The sequence below is a fragment of the Sycon ciliatum genome, chromosome 13 (assembly GCF_964019385.1).
Source record: "Sycon ciliatum chromosome 13, ocSycCili1.1, whole genome shotgun sequence".
Classification (NCBI taxonomy): Eukaryota; Metazoa; Porifera; class Calcarea; order Leucosolenida; family Sycettidae; genus Sycon; species Sycon ciliatum.
The window spans coordinates 19,843,495-19,857,641 of NC_088655.1; the positions used below are offsets into that span (position 1 = coordinate 19,843,495).

General features: G+C 48.3%; 1 protein-coding gene across 1 annotated transcript in view; it reads left to right on the forward strand.

The window, feature by feature from the left end:
* The window catches only part of LOC135829923 (uncharacterized), a 176,955-nt gene that overhangs the window by 26,748 nt on the left and 136,060 nt on the right, over positions 1-14,147 (forward strand). The window contains exons 11-13 of the mRNA XM_065342302.1: positions 1,193-1,498; positions 8,865-9,632; positions 13,276-13,452. Of these exons, the coding sequence (XP_065198374.1) occupies positions 1,193-1,498; positions 8,865-9,632; positions 13,276-13,452 (1,251 nt within the window). The remainder of the gene's footprint in view (positions 1-1,192; positions 1,499-8,864; positions 9,633-13,275; positions 13,453-14,147) is intronic.

The window sequence follows — 14,147 nt, forward strand, 5'->3', positions numbered from 1 at the left end:
GAAAGGATTAATAATTATTCATCATGGCGTAGGTGATTGGAGAGAGGATGACGGACTGTCTTGGTAAGATGCGACGTTTCCCAGCCCAGCGAAAATATAGTCACAGACTCACAAAATCATTGAAGGATATGAAAATTCGTGTTGCGTGATGAAATGACATGAGATGCATAGATCAATTATTACTTCTTTCTTGGATCTTCTAATCAGAACCCAAGTGCTCGTTCTTCTTGTATTGCTTCCACACCTGCTAAGCTTTGTCTCCACTTGGTGTCCCATGTTTTCTGGAGGGGGGGGGGCAGGTGTTCATAATTATTATTATCTTAGTTTCATTGATACCAGGCATGCTGGGACATGTGCCCACAGTTTGCTTATTTATGGCACATATACATTTCAGATGGGCACCAAAATTTCCTTGATGGAAGCTGGATAGGTAGACATCACTTTGGCATGAAAAAGAAGTTTCCAAAAATTATGCCTAAGCCACCTTTTTGCTTGGCTCGGCTCATATGTCATTATCTTGACTTCCTGGAAAGGTTTTCGCCGAGGAAAACGTTGAGGTAAAGTGGAAGTCTTCACGGAGTTGTACACCAGCTTCAGAGCCAAGTAAATCTGTTCCAAAGTTGTACCACAGCTGCACTAGGCAAAGAAACTGTGTTTTTGACAGCCTTCCACTGTCTGTGCTCGTATCAAGTTCAGTGGGGCTTGAAATCGATGACGTCAGAAGTCGTCAGCAGTGAAAATCTAGCAACAAAAATTGGATCTACTCCACCTACGGGAAAGAATCTGATTTAGTAGATGGACCTATGGGAAAGTAAAATATAGCTTTTATACAAACAAACAAAACAAGCGCCTTGTGGCGCGTGTAGGCGTAAACTTGTTCCGTACAAGAAGTGACATGGAGGGCCCAGTGCAGTCATTACCGATGGATGTGGCACTATGCTGTGTTGGAAAACCACTTTTAAAAACATGTATGGCCACATGCCAAAAAAACTGTACCCGGCAAGTAAATCCAAAGTCACCTCTATGTTTTGGCTCCTGGCTTTCTATGATGTAGGACTTTCAATTATGAAGCCCTAGTCTTTTCTGAACACTCCTGCGAGTCCACCTTTGCCTTCTTGCACGAGTTACAATTACCTTGTCTATGTTCTTGACAAGAAGTAACGTTATGAACTTCTTGTTGTTTGACTTTTAGGCAACTCTAGCAGCTCCACTGTGGCCTTAGACGAGTTGACAGAGGATGATGGAGTGCTGTCAGAGGACAATGAGGATGATGAGGATGAGGATGATGTTGAAGTTCTGCCACAGAGCTATGACAATGAGCTGGAGTTTTCGAGGCGCACTGACGTAGCTGCTGCTGCTCAGCACCACATCTCGCAGCAGGAATACGACCAGCTAAATAATTGCAGTAAGGACTTCCAGCTTGTGCTGGCAGTCATTATGAGGTCACACAGGAAAGACCAGAATTTCCTCTCCGCAATCCGGACTTGCATTTCCAACGGTAAGTTCATAATAATTATTGCCTGTAGTATAAGAATGAAGAAAGTGTCTGCTCCGAACGGCTAGATTAACTCTTGTGTAATCAATGGTGCTAATGAAGCTTATATCAGATCCACTCTGATTTAGCCACCCACACTAGAAGCAAGTATTACCTTCACGCGGGGCAGGGGTAACTGCAGCTGGATCCTTGGACGGATACCCTGTTTTGGTCCATCCTTTTTCTGCACCTTATCCTCACCCACTTACTGAGGTGTGGTGAGCCCATAAGTGGCATCATTTTCAAGTTTACCCACAGTTTTGGGGGATTTCAGGGGGTGTCGGCCGTTGGGCGGTTCAATAGCCAATTGAGTCATCTTTCCAAGATTCCTTTTGAGTCTCTCTCCCCTCTCCCAGGGAGACCCATGTGACCATTTTCGCAGTGAGCAACAAGTACAAGTACAAGTGAGTAGTATGTGTCGGGCCGGTTCTGGGTGAGGTACATGGTCTAGTCCTAAAAAATGGGGTACTATTGATAGTACCCCATTTTTGGGGCAAAAACCGGGCGCCAGGTTTTTACGTAAAAAGATTTTTTTCGGGTAATAGAAAGGTGGTGAAGGGGGTATGACATCATGATTGTACCCCAGTGGTTGTACCTGATCATTGCCCCGGATGGGAGTGGGTATAAAAAGTAGATACTTGGTCCTACATATTAAAAATTAATGTGCGCTTCGGTTCGAACGTCAAGCAAACAAATTCAAAAAATCTCAGGACGGAAACCTTCCTACTACATAACACTGTCTGTTGTGGCCCTCTGGCCATGGTAGACAAGATTTCCTTTGAACCATTACTTGTTCTTGTTCTTTACAAAGTGGAATAAAACTGAATCTCAAAGAGTTCTGAAAAGCAAAGAGCGACACGTGTACAAGTAGCTTCAAGCAGAAACGCTGGCAGCGCAAAAGGAAACATGCAGCCAAAAAAGATGCCTAGCTCTGGCGTACATCGTAGAGGTCACTGCGCATCCGGTGCACTGCGCCCCGAAGGTACAGGCACGGCGCCCCAAGAAGTGACGTAATCCATAAACTGCATCGCATCATGCAGATAGAGCGATAGCGTACCGAAACTAGTACAAAATACAAACAAAACAAAAATAACTGAGAGGAGCGAAAATAAATAAATCGGAGAGAAGAAGAGAGAAGAGAGCTAGAGCGGAATTTAATTCTAATTATTTAGAGCTGGACAGATATTGTCAAGAAGACATGCAGATACACAATAGAATCGACTCGACTGCATGTAGAGTAGCTGCCTCTAACTGCAGCAGAGTGGAGCACGCAGGTACGCGATCAACTCGGGAACAGTGAAAGGTGAGAGAAACAAAATACAAATAAATTCGAACGAGCAAATACAATAATTGTGAAGTCATGTGCAAAGTGTCTGTAACAGTTGGCGAGCTGATGTTGGCTACTGGGAGCTTACATGGGCATGGAAAGACGAATCCCCCACGCATCCAGTCGGGTCAGGCATTGGTGAATATTCCCGGCATAGCCTGTCAACAGACCAGGAGTCACAGTTCTGCGAGGAAGTGGACATGTGGATCCTCAATGGATGATTGGTACCCCATGACCAAGCAGTCCATGGTGAGCCTGGTGCTGTGTTGCCCTTGTTGGCTGTGGCCCAGACACACAAGGAGTCCACCCCTGTCCACCCGTGTTTGGACTACCGGCAACTCAACAAGTTGATTTTGTCGCATCCAGGTTTGGATGTGCCTGTTTGCCAAGAGAAGTTGCGTCAGTGGAGGTCTATTGGCAACGCCGACAGCCACGTGTTGCTGGACATCAGCAAGGCTTACCTCAACATCCGCGTCGCGCCAGCTCACCAAGTTCCAAATGATCGTCTGGAAGGGCCAGCTGTTCGCAATGGAGAGGATGGGCTTCGGTCTATCGATTGCGCCCAACTTCATGAATATAATCGTCAAGTGGGTCCTCCATGTTTATGCTGATGTGGACAACTATGTCGACGATTTTTTATGTTCCGAAGCCTCGTCTGCGTGCTATCACCGATCAGTTGTCGCAGTACGGGTTGCCTACCAAGCCAGCGGAGCCAGTCGTCTCTGCTAGGGTACTCGGTCTGCAGCTGTCAGAGTCTGCAGATTACCAAGTGAGGTGGAAGCGTCGTGGTGACGTCATGTCGACCTGTCAGCCCGATGCCATCACACAAGTGGTGTGGCAAGCTGACCAGCCACTATCCCGTCGGCTCCTGGCTGCGCCCAGCTTGCAGTTATCTGAAGCGTCTGTCTAGCCTTCAGCCTGGTTGGGACGATCCAGTGTCTCATGAAGTCGTCGCTTGTTGTGCAGAAGTCATTCTCCGGCTGCAGACCGATGACCCTGCGCAAGGTGTGTACTCAGTTCCTGAAGACGCAAAGTGGTCGTTGTGGTGTGATGCTTCGGACATCGCACATGGTGCTGTCATTCAGGCCGATGGTATGATTGTCGAGGATGGCTGCTGGCTGTCAGGGTCCAGTGGATCAGCAGTCAGCAGAACAAGGCGGATCAATTGACCCGTGTTCCCAGCAGCTGGATGCGATGTGGCAAGACGCTCCTTGCTCGGACTGCACCGTCCGTCACCGCTGCGGTGGTGACCGTCGGTCCATTCTTATTGGACAGAGTATCTGCTGTTCAGAATGCAGATCCTCGGATTGCTTCGACTCGCCAGCAAGTCATCGATGGTGACCCAGTTACTGATCCTGCATTTTTCAAGGTCAAGTCACAGCTTGTAGTCCATGATGGTATGCTGTGTCGAAGTGTGAAGTTGCCCCCTAATGATGCAGTCGTCATTCCTGTTATTCCTAGTTCACTCGAGTCCGATGTCGTTCGTGCTGCTCATGTGAACTGTGGTCATGCGTCTTGGGAGGGTACATGGCGCTTCCTCCGCTCGAAGTGCTATTTCCCGAACATGGCTGCCCAATGTCAGCAGTTTGTGCACCACTGTCCGCCGTGTGCTGCTGCCATCCCAACCAAGGGCGTCTCGGCTGAGGCCAGTCGCCCTGTGGCGGCTGACGGCCCATGGAGTGTTGTGGTAATTGATACTCTGGAACTGGGCGTCGATCAGAGTGGAGAGTACGATTGTGTTCTAGTCTGCATGGATACTGTCACCAAGTGGGTGGAGGTGGTTCCGCTCCGTCAGCATGATGCGGCATCAGTGGCCGAGGCATTTATCGGCCTGTGTACGCGGTTGGGCCGTGATGTCATTGCTGTTTGATGTGACAGTGCTAAACGGTGCCGTGCGTCATCCCCATTCGCAGGGATCTGCGATTTAACCGCACTCTCCTCACCTTAACTCGGAAGGTGTTGGATGAGGCTGATGATTGGCGATCTGAACTGGACGTGTTACTGTACTTCTACCGCATTCGTCCTCACTCTGTCCTCAAGATTTCTCCTATGCGTACGATGCTTTGCTGGGAGAACACCGGTGTGCTCTTCTCGGCTACTCCTGGGCTAGGCCTGACTCCATCATTATTCTCATCTTGAGCGCCAGGCTGCCTGGATTCGTGATTTTGTGGAAGCTGAGCTGTCCTCCAAGAACTTTGTTGATTCTGAAGCTGATAACTGTCTGTTCGCCGTTGGTGATCCCGTTCTTCTACGTCGTTGCCATCGTCGCCAGAAATGTGAGGTGCCATATGAGCGTGAGTGGGTGGTAGATCACATTGTGTCCCCCTCTACTGTGGTAATTCGCAATGAGGCTGCTGGTAGTGAGAAAGTGGTGAATGTTGAACTGCTGAAGCCTGATGTTGGTGCTGAGGTGTTTGCTGATGTGTCTCCTGCAGATGCTGTTGCTGATGTGCCTGCTGCAGATGCTGTTGCTGATGTGCCTGCTGCAGATGCTGTTGCTGATGTGCCTGCTGCAGATGCTGTTGCTGATGTGCCTGCTGCATATGCTGTTGCTGATGTGCCTGCTGCAGATGCTGTTGCTGATGTGCCTGCTGCGGGTACTGTCCCTGATGCTGGGTCTCGGTTTGATCCCCGAGATCCTAATGATGTGCCGCTTCTAGCCCCTGCCGATGATCCTTCTCTGTATCAGTTTCGCCCGAATGGCCTTCGTCAGCGTGGTTCGCTTGCACCCCCTCAGCGCTTCCGTTAGTTTTGCTTTGTTGCGCTATTTAGTATTTTGTTTGGCATACGACCAGGGGGAGAGGTGAAGTAGAGTAACCCTCTTGCGCATGTTGTACGTAATGTGATGATTAATATGTACTTTGGATACTGATTGCGCTGGTGCACGCGCTGGTGCAATCGCTGGTGCAGCGCTGGTGCACGCGCTGGTGCAGCCAGTTGTTTTGCGTTGTACATGATGCAGCTTTTGAGGAGAAGGGTTTTTCAACATCTTGTAGTTCTGTTCTTCTTGTTTCTGGCCTGGTCGAGGTCATGTTCTTTTCTTCTGTAAACTTCTTGTGCATTTTGGAATTAAATTACTTCCTCCGCTAAGCAAAACTTCATTGCGTTTTTAGTGTTCTTGTCATGATATTTCTGTCGGCATTAGACAAACATGTCAGTGATCTATCCCCTACATAGTGTTGTTGAGTTGTCGTCCATTGTTCTGACAGGCTTTTGAACCTCCGAAAAGCGTGGAGTCCTTTGAAAAAATCGGCGAAGCAGAACTGTTTCTCGACAGGATGTCACCAGAACACAACCCCAGGCGCGCAAGCATGACACCAAAGTGCGAAAATTATAACCAGCTTGAAAGACCGCATGGCTTGAAGAAGTGTCCAGGAGCCGGCCAGCGCTCAGGCACTGCTGTACTAGCACGAGTCGTTGGTGCACATCCGCACACAGTTAAAATCCATGCACTTGTGTTTGCAGTGCAGGGGAAATCAAAAGCGTTCGATATTCAGGTTGTCGTTCTGTCGGCGTAAAATCCTGATCTCAGCGTCGACGACTTGGCGTTCTTCCACAGCCTGTAGACAGACGTGCCACTCATGGCGAAGGAAACCAGAAAGGAGCTTCTGCAGGGTGTGGAAACGTGCTGGCACGACTACACCGCTGCGAAGATGGAGAGCATTTGTTTGGGTCTGTATGGCTCCTTCCATTGCATTCCGGAGAATCGCCACAACTACCAATGCCACTGTGGAGGTCGTCAAGGTCACAGTTCGAGCGAAGACCTTGGCGATCTCCACGATCAAAATAATCGTGTCTTGGAAACTTGTAAGGACGGCGGAACAAAAGCTGGCAGCGGTGGCAGCGACAGTCAGCGAGGATGCAGACTCGATGTCTTCAGGGAGTGAGTCGTCATCAGATTAAGACAAAGAGTGAAGCTGGACTGCTTTGAAACGAGCTGTGTGACATCTGTGAATAACTATCTTTCATATCCTGCCTTGTTTTCCACTTTGCAAAGCGTGTTCTTAGCCATAGAATGATTTGGGCTGAACTGTAAAAATGCAACCAAGTTTTGCTAAACGGAGGAAGTAATATAGTCTAGCTTATATCCTTGAGCTGGTCTGGTGGTGGATAATTCCACAATAGGCAGGTGCTGATCATGATGCGTATACAAATACCTTATTTTGGAATAAGTGCACACAACAGCTGAACTAGCTGACATACACCCCCCCCCCCCCCCCCCACACACACACACACGCCCGCCCGCACGCACACACACACACCTTGTCTCCTAACAACAAAAACCCAAAATGTGGGCCAAACGTACCGATACTATGGTATCGGTACGTTTATGGTAGACCGGTAAAGAGTTTAAAAGGGGAAGTCCGGTGAATACTGTAAAGTCTTGTATAAAAGCCGCGGCTTCTATGACTTTCTTGGTGAAAATGTTCAGGCTTCTATATGAGGCAGGCTTCTATACAAGACAGGTATTTCTATGTATGTCAACACTAAAAACAGGCGTATGTGTGATTTGATGGGCCCAAAATTGCGGCTTCTATTCGAGGGCGGCTTCTATTCAAGTGCGCCCTTTAATACAAAACTTTACGGTATTTAAATTTCAGTGTCCATAGAGTTTGGGATGTAAGTCCCCCATGTCCCCGACAAAGCATTCTTGAGATATTTCCGTTTGAAAAATTGAGTTTCGGGTGCGGCACCATGACATCATGCGGCCCCGACAGTCGATACACTCCCTCTGCAACGTCATAGAGTGGGGCTAAGTCAAAAGAAGTGCGTGAAAGCAATAGTGGCAATGCTATTTCAAATGATTTGGCGACCGATAGTAGGTGGTGCAAGCGACCCTGACGACGTACCTCCATGTGAGAGTGAGGATGCAGCCATGGCCGACCTTCATGAGTTCTGCCTGGGGCTGAGAATTTCCGTATTCTGCAGAATAAATGGCTGCGCGGGCCTGTCAACAGTGAGAACTGCCGCGTTTGCGATTGTTGAAGCTTCAGCTATTGCAGATGGGGCTGATATAATTATCAGATCTCTGGAGAGCAGAGTCGTCAAAATGTAGAAGAGTAATGCGAGGGCTCTGATTGGTGTTCAATGCTGACTTGCTTGGACTCCAGCGGCCTGCCGCATAGGGATTTTTGGTGCAAACTAGCACTTGGCGTATATCGGACGGTGCTCGATTGACGAACAGTGCAGGCTTTTTGAACCACTGGCATGACTTTTCGATTCAAGGCTCACAACATTACAGGATCTGAAAACTTTAGGTCCGGGAACTGTTCGCTGTTTTATCACTTGTCACGGTTGTGGACTCATCGTCGTAGCATAAATGAGGCTGGACTATTCCATGCGGAACACATCAAGATTTGTCGAGCTGAAAATTACAGGGAACGTAGTGTTTGTAGCGCCGAGTCGAATGGTCTTGGTCCGAAGAAGCTGCGAGAAACGGGTCCCCAATCGAACGCGTTGCGAAACCTTTTGTACACATCTAGGTTGTGCGGCTTTGTTGGCGAGTACCTCAATGGCAGTCTCCACCATGACCCTGTTGAACCTGACAGTATGGTACAAGGCATTCACAATTGCTTGAAATGTGGCCTTCTGCTGCACTGCTCCTGCAGCTGACGTCGGCATCTTCGTCAGAGTTTGAAGCAGACTCACTCCCAATAGCACTTGACAAAAGGCTGAAGAAGACTCGTTCAATTCAGGATATTTATTTTTCAAGCGATCCAAGTCTCCAGGTAGCAGGTGATGTTGGCTACCTAGCAACTTGAAATACGCGGTTACGTCTTTCCTTTCCCACCATGACGATCATTGTATGGGTTAGGGAAGACATTGGTATCGGGGCAGACATTGGTATCAAGGAAATGATGAAAACAGTAGTGCAAGGGCAGGGGTCCCTGCTTCGAGTCCTGGCGATGCCAGTGAGCTCTCTGAAGCTTGGGATTATGGTATTGTCATGATTGTTGCGGTTTTCCTTCTTTGTTCTTTGTTTTCATTTTGTCACATGACCAGAATTGCTCTCCAGTGTTGATATTGAGCAACCGGAATCTGTTAAGGTCACAGGAGTCGGAGCAGACCCACCTGTAACCGTGCCAACTAAGGAAGAAACGACAGCAGCAGCTGCGTCAGCAGGATTTGCAGTGTATCCATCCAGCCCAACTGCAACAAATCCATTGCCACTTGGACAGCAATTAGCACCACTGTCTCCACCAATGAAAAGCGGAACTGCAGCAGCAAGAGGAGGGCCTGGAGGAGGAGAAGCAGTAGTAGCAGCAGCAACACAAGCAGTAGCAGCAACACCAGCAGTAGCAGCACCAGCAGTAGGAGCGCCAGCATTAGCAGCACCAGCAGTAGCAGCACCGGCAGTAGCAGCACCAGCAGTAGCAGCAACACTAGCGGTAGCAGCACCAGCAGTAGCGGCACCAGCAGTAGCAGCAACACTAGCAGTAGCAGCACAAGCAGAAGCAGCACCAGCAGCACCAGCAACACCAGCAGCAGCAGCACCAGCAGTAGCAGCAGCAGCAGTAGCAGCAGCACCAGCAGTAGCAGCACCAGCAGTAGCAGCACAAGCAGTAGCAGCACCAGCAGTAGCAGCACCAGCAGTAGCAGCACCAGCAGTAGCAGCACGAGCAGTAGTAGCAACAGCAGTAGCAGCAGCAGCAACAGCAACAGTAGCACCAATAGCAGCAACAGCATCATGGGCATCTCGAGCAACAGCAAAGCTGGAACCAGGAACAACCGAAACCAAATCAACTATGCCAGTACTTCGTACTTATTCAGGTGAGTTTTGCCTAGTTGACATTCGAAGGGGTGCCTCGTGATGAGTTAGGTTGGCTATAGCAATAGCTGCTGCATGTCATACTGTGCGGATAGTAAGACCGTCTACAGGTCACCCCAGCCACCAGCCATTCATCATGGCAGCATTCTTAATCAATGAATTTTGATGTATGAGTGTTTGCACGCTCATGCAGATGCAAGCATCCTGAAATCACATTTTACTTTAGTGGATGCGGTTTTTCCTCTTCTTGCCCCGCCCTTCTTTCCGTTCGCTTTTATATTCAACGTCCTCCTCATATCCACTGGCGTGGAGCGCCTCATTGTAGAGAGGGGCGGCCCGATTAAACCATCAGCGCAACATCAAGTGGTTCAACAAAATTGTGCCTCAAATGTAGCGGGAAAATTCCTATGTCTCATTGATAAACACTTCCCGAAAGGCTCACCACTGAACAAAGTAATTAACAGCACGGCTGTCAAGAAGCGGCAACTTAGAAAGATGGCGTCGGTTCGAGATGGCATGGTAACCGCGCACGTGCCGTGGTCCGTGAATTGCTCAGGTATACACGCAAATGCAAGTCACAAACTCACAAAGATCGTCTTTGCATTTGGAGAACATATCTTCGACTCTTGTTCGAGGTTGGCGAGGTTTGCCTAATCTCTACTTGATTGCGATGCCGGTATGTCCTCTCAATAATTAGAACAAAGAGAGATGATGATCGCTTCATTCCTGAGCAGCAGTAACAATCAACTCTCCTCAGGTCCTCAGTCCCAAAGGCAGACGACTGCAATTCCACAACGCTCATTTCACGATGATGGTAACAATAATCGTGAACACACTTGGACAATTCGGTCATCCCTATTCTAGCCGCTAGTCTGCCCAGCAAGCAGATGTTGACTATTACGATAAGGACAACTGCGTGAACGAGGGCTCGCCCAGCAAATACAATTCAAGTCGTGACTCCAGTCAAGAATTAGGGTCTTACTCGAGAACTTCACAAATACAGGCCCAGGCACCCCACAAAACTGATGGATACATCGATGGCACGAATGAAAGACAAATAGGCTAGAGGCAGTGTCCCAAGTGACTGAAAACAGCAGATCTACCAAAGAAGACTGATACAGGTGCCTAAACAACGATTCCAATACAGTAGAGAGTAGTATCAGGCAGAATGAAAGCCTTGGAAGTCCACAAATACAGTCACGACCGCCACAACAATTGGACGACCGCAACAAAAAAATTCTCATTGCTCTACCTCCTTGAAGGGTGAAAGTTACCAGTTATCCTATAACGATGTCAGTTTATGCCTGTTGGAACCCCCCACAGCCCGCACGAAATACCTTTCAAACAATTCCAGGATGCAATTGCAGCTCCAGACAGAAGGAAGAAGAACACCGTGGAAAATAACGGCAACAATGCCCAAACTCTCAGGAAACGGCTGAAGTCTTCCTGAAGATGTTAACATTGAATAGCCATCGATTACCAGCGTGGTTTGGTGACTTTAGAACTGTTTTGAGACTTAGAACGAAGCGATATCTAAAATTTGATGGTATTGTTACCTGTGAAATGCGTGTTTGAGCAGGCCAGCTGACAGGTTATGCATGAGCATGCATTGATTTTGAATGGTTCACGTGCAGAAAACTAAGTTATCGCGATCCAAGTGCAGCTAACAGCCGTGACAGGAACACAGTAAAGGTAAATTATAGCTGAATGCAAAACGTCCGAAGCATTATCCATGCCAACAACAAACACATTCTCACAGCAACTATAAATCAGTGACAACACCCTGCCAAGACTGTAACTGTCGTAGCGCCACACAGTGCCCCCTTGATGGTGGTTGCCTGTAGAGATCAACAGTGTACAAAGCAACAGTAAATGGCGACAGTTTGCTTACTTCCTCCGCGTCATTAAAATTGTCGCTTCCCAGAGCAATTTTTCGAATTTATTTTGTCCACTCTAAGGGCAAAGAAATCAGCTAGAAATTGAGGAAGAGCATTGTCGACGGACCAAGCTTTAGTTTGTGGCCTCCCGCTTCGGTGCACTTGCAGCTAAGGTCGACGTCTTCATCAGAGTTTGAGGCAGACCCTTCAGCACTCAACAACACGCTGAAGAAGACGCACGTTCAAATTCAGGTCAAGAAACTTCGTTTTCAAGCGATCCATGCCTCCAGGTGGCAGGCGATGAAGGCAAGCTAGCATTTTTCAAGTACAGTGTAACGACCTTCGAGCGGGATAGGGTAAGCAGTTTCGCAACTTCTTTCCTTGGCAAGCGCTTCGCTGATTTGGTTGGTGTTTTCAGACCTGCTACCTTCGCAGCAACACGCGCCACAAGTAGCGCATTTTAGGAATTTGAGACCGCTTTGTTCTTGCCATCGCCAACTTCACCATTTTGTATTCAGGAGAGATACCAGGATTTCTATACCCGAGCTTGCAGTCTTGATAAATGCCCACGCGAACGATGTGAGACGGCACGAACTCCAGAAAACGAAATGCGCTCTGAGGCGGAATAGTGCAGAGCGCGGTGAATTTGCTTGGTGCGGAAGAGAGCTCCGACAAAGTCCGAGACCATCACAGCTTCAGTGACAAGTAGACATTGCGCAGGAAGGGTCGCACCAGTGTTCGAACACAGAAAACAGCGATTCCGACAGTCTAACTAAGACGAGCCAAGTCTCAAATATTGCAATGTGCGAAGCGACAATTTTAATGACGCGGAGGAAGTACTTGAATTATTTCTTGAGCATACAGATAGTAGAGCACCTCTCCTAGTACTGAGGACATGTCTGCCATCATCCTGTTTTGGGTTTTCTTGAAATAAACAATTTTGAATTTTTCCACTTGACCATGCTGAAATATGTCCAAACTCATACCTGCGCAGGAAAGCTCGCCCTCCGCAACGTCGAGTCAGCAATTTCTACTCCAACACCACTCCCAACGCTGCAGAACAAAGTCAATTGTTGACTCTGACAAGGAAAAGCAGCGGTGATCACTTGTCACTCCAAACAACAAGCTTCTCCTTGCACCACCAACATTTTTCGGTGCAACATTTGATGCAAAAGTGACCGGATTTTTGCGTGTAGTTTTTGAATTGCATTGAGTCAACTCATCATGCATGAGCCACAGCTTTATGCCTCACAATGAGTTATGTTGGTTTTAGCAATAGCTGCTGCATGTCAGCTAGATGTATGCAGCTAGCTTGCCGTCTCTCTGAAGTCATTTGGTGAAAAAGAGCGGCTTTCGTTCGGAGGTTATCTTTTGTTTATCAGGTCTGGCCTTCTAGCTAGCAACAGTCATGTCGAGTGGAGATTGTTTCCACTGTGGAGAGTCAGGACATTTTGCCCGTGACTGCCCATCAGGAGGCGGCAGCTCGCGGTGTTGAGGTGGTGGATGCGGCGTGGCCGAGGAGGTCGTGATCGGGGGGGGGGGGGGGGGGGGTGAGTTAGTGAAGCACTGTCAGCCTCTATGGAACCAAGACTCCATGTTTTGTTAGCCAAAAGCTGTGATTGAGATTTCGAGAACAGCGTTCTTGGTGTCCGCCAAGCTTGCAACAGTGTTTCTGTTGATGAAATGTGCATGCGGTGGTCTTCAATAGTTCATTCTATTTTATTCTTTACAATTGCACTGTTCCTCTTCTTGCTGTTACTATTGCTAGGACCAATCTGCTATAACTGTGGACAAGTTGGTCACTTTGCCCGCGATTGTGAGAAGGAGCGTGCAGAGGAGAAGACTTGTTATACCTGTGGAAAGATGGGGCACGTTGCGAGAGACTGCACACAAGCACCAGAGAGTGAGTCTCGTAGTGGCTTCGGTGGTGGTGGCAGCAGCGGAGGTAGGCCACAGTTCAGTTTGAAGTTGCTGTTGAAAACCAGACTCACTGCGAAATGGCAAAAAAATGAATGCAGCTGCGAATCTATTCTTTCGAAAATTTCAACAAAACCGAAAATAATTTCTTGCGGATAACCACCATGCATGACTAGTGCACATAAGGAAAAATGCAGCTGCGCAAATGGGCAGTGGGGTTATTGAGTAGTGTAGTACTGTTGGAAGTCAAGGACACACATAGGCAGGTTTCTGTTGGAAGAAAACTTCACCCCACAGTCTCAGACTCTCTGGTCTGGAGCCTCATGTTGCTTTTGGCTACTACAGTGGTGGACATTGAAATCCGTTGAGCAGTCAAGCGGCCACGGAGTGCTGGCCTTGCAGCACGGAGCAATGCTGGTCCATTCTAGTGTATACGTGAACTACAGTGCGTTTACGCGCTAAGAGCAAGAAGGGTGCCGGCCCGGGTTATCCCATCCCAGGGTGCCGGCCCGGGTTCCCGGGTTATCCCATCGGATTTATATGTTCACGACAGTAGTACATCAAGCGAAATGCAGTTTTGCAGATTCAACTCAGCATGAGCCACTCTGTACAGGGCAAAGATCCCCAGCCTTGAGCCGAATTTCCCAGTCCAGCACTAGTGTGCGTTTGAAAAGTATAGACCTCTGGTTTCAAAAATCCGTTAGCCAGCATCTACACATGTGA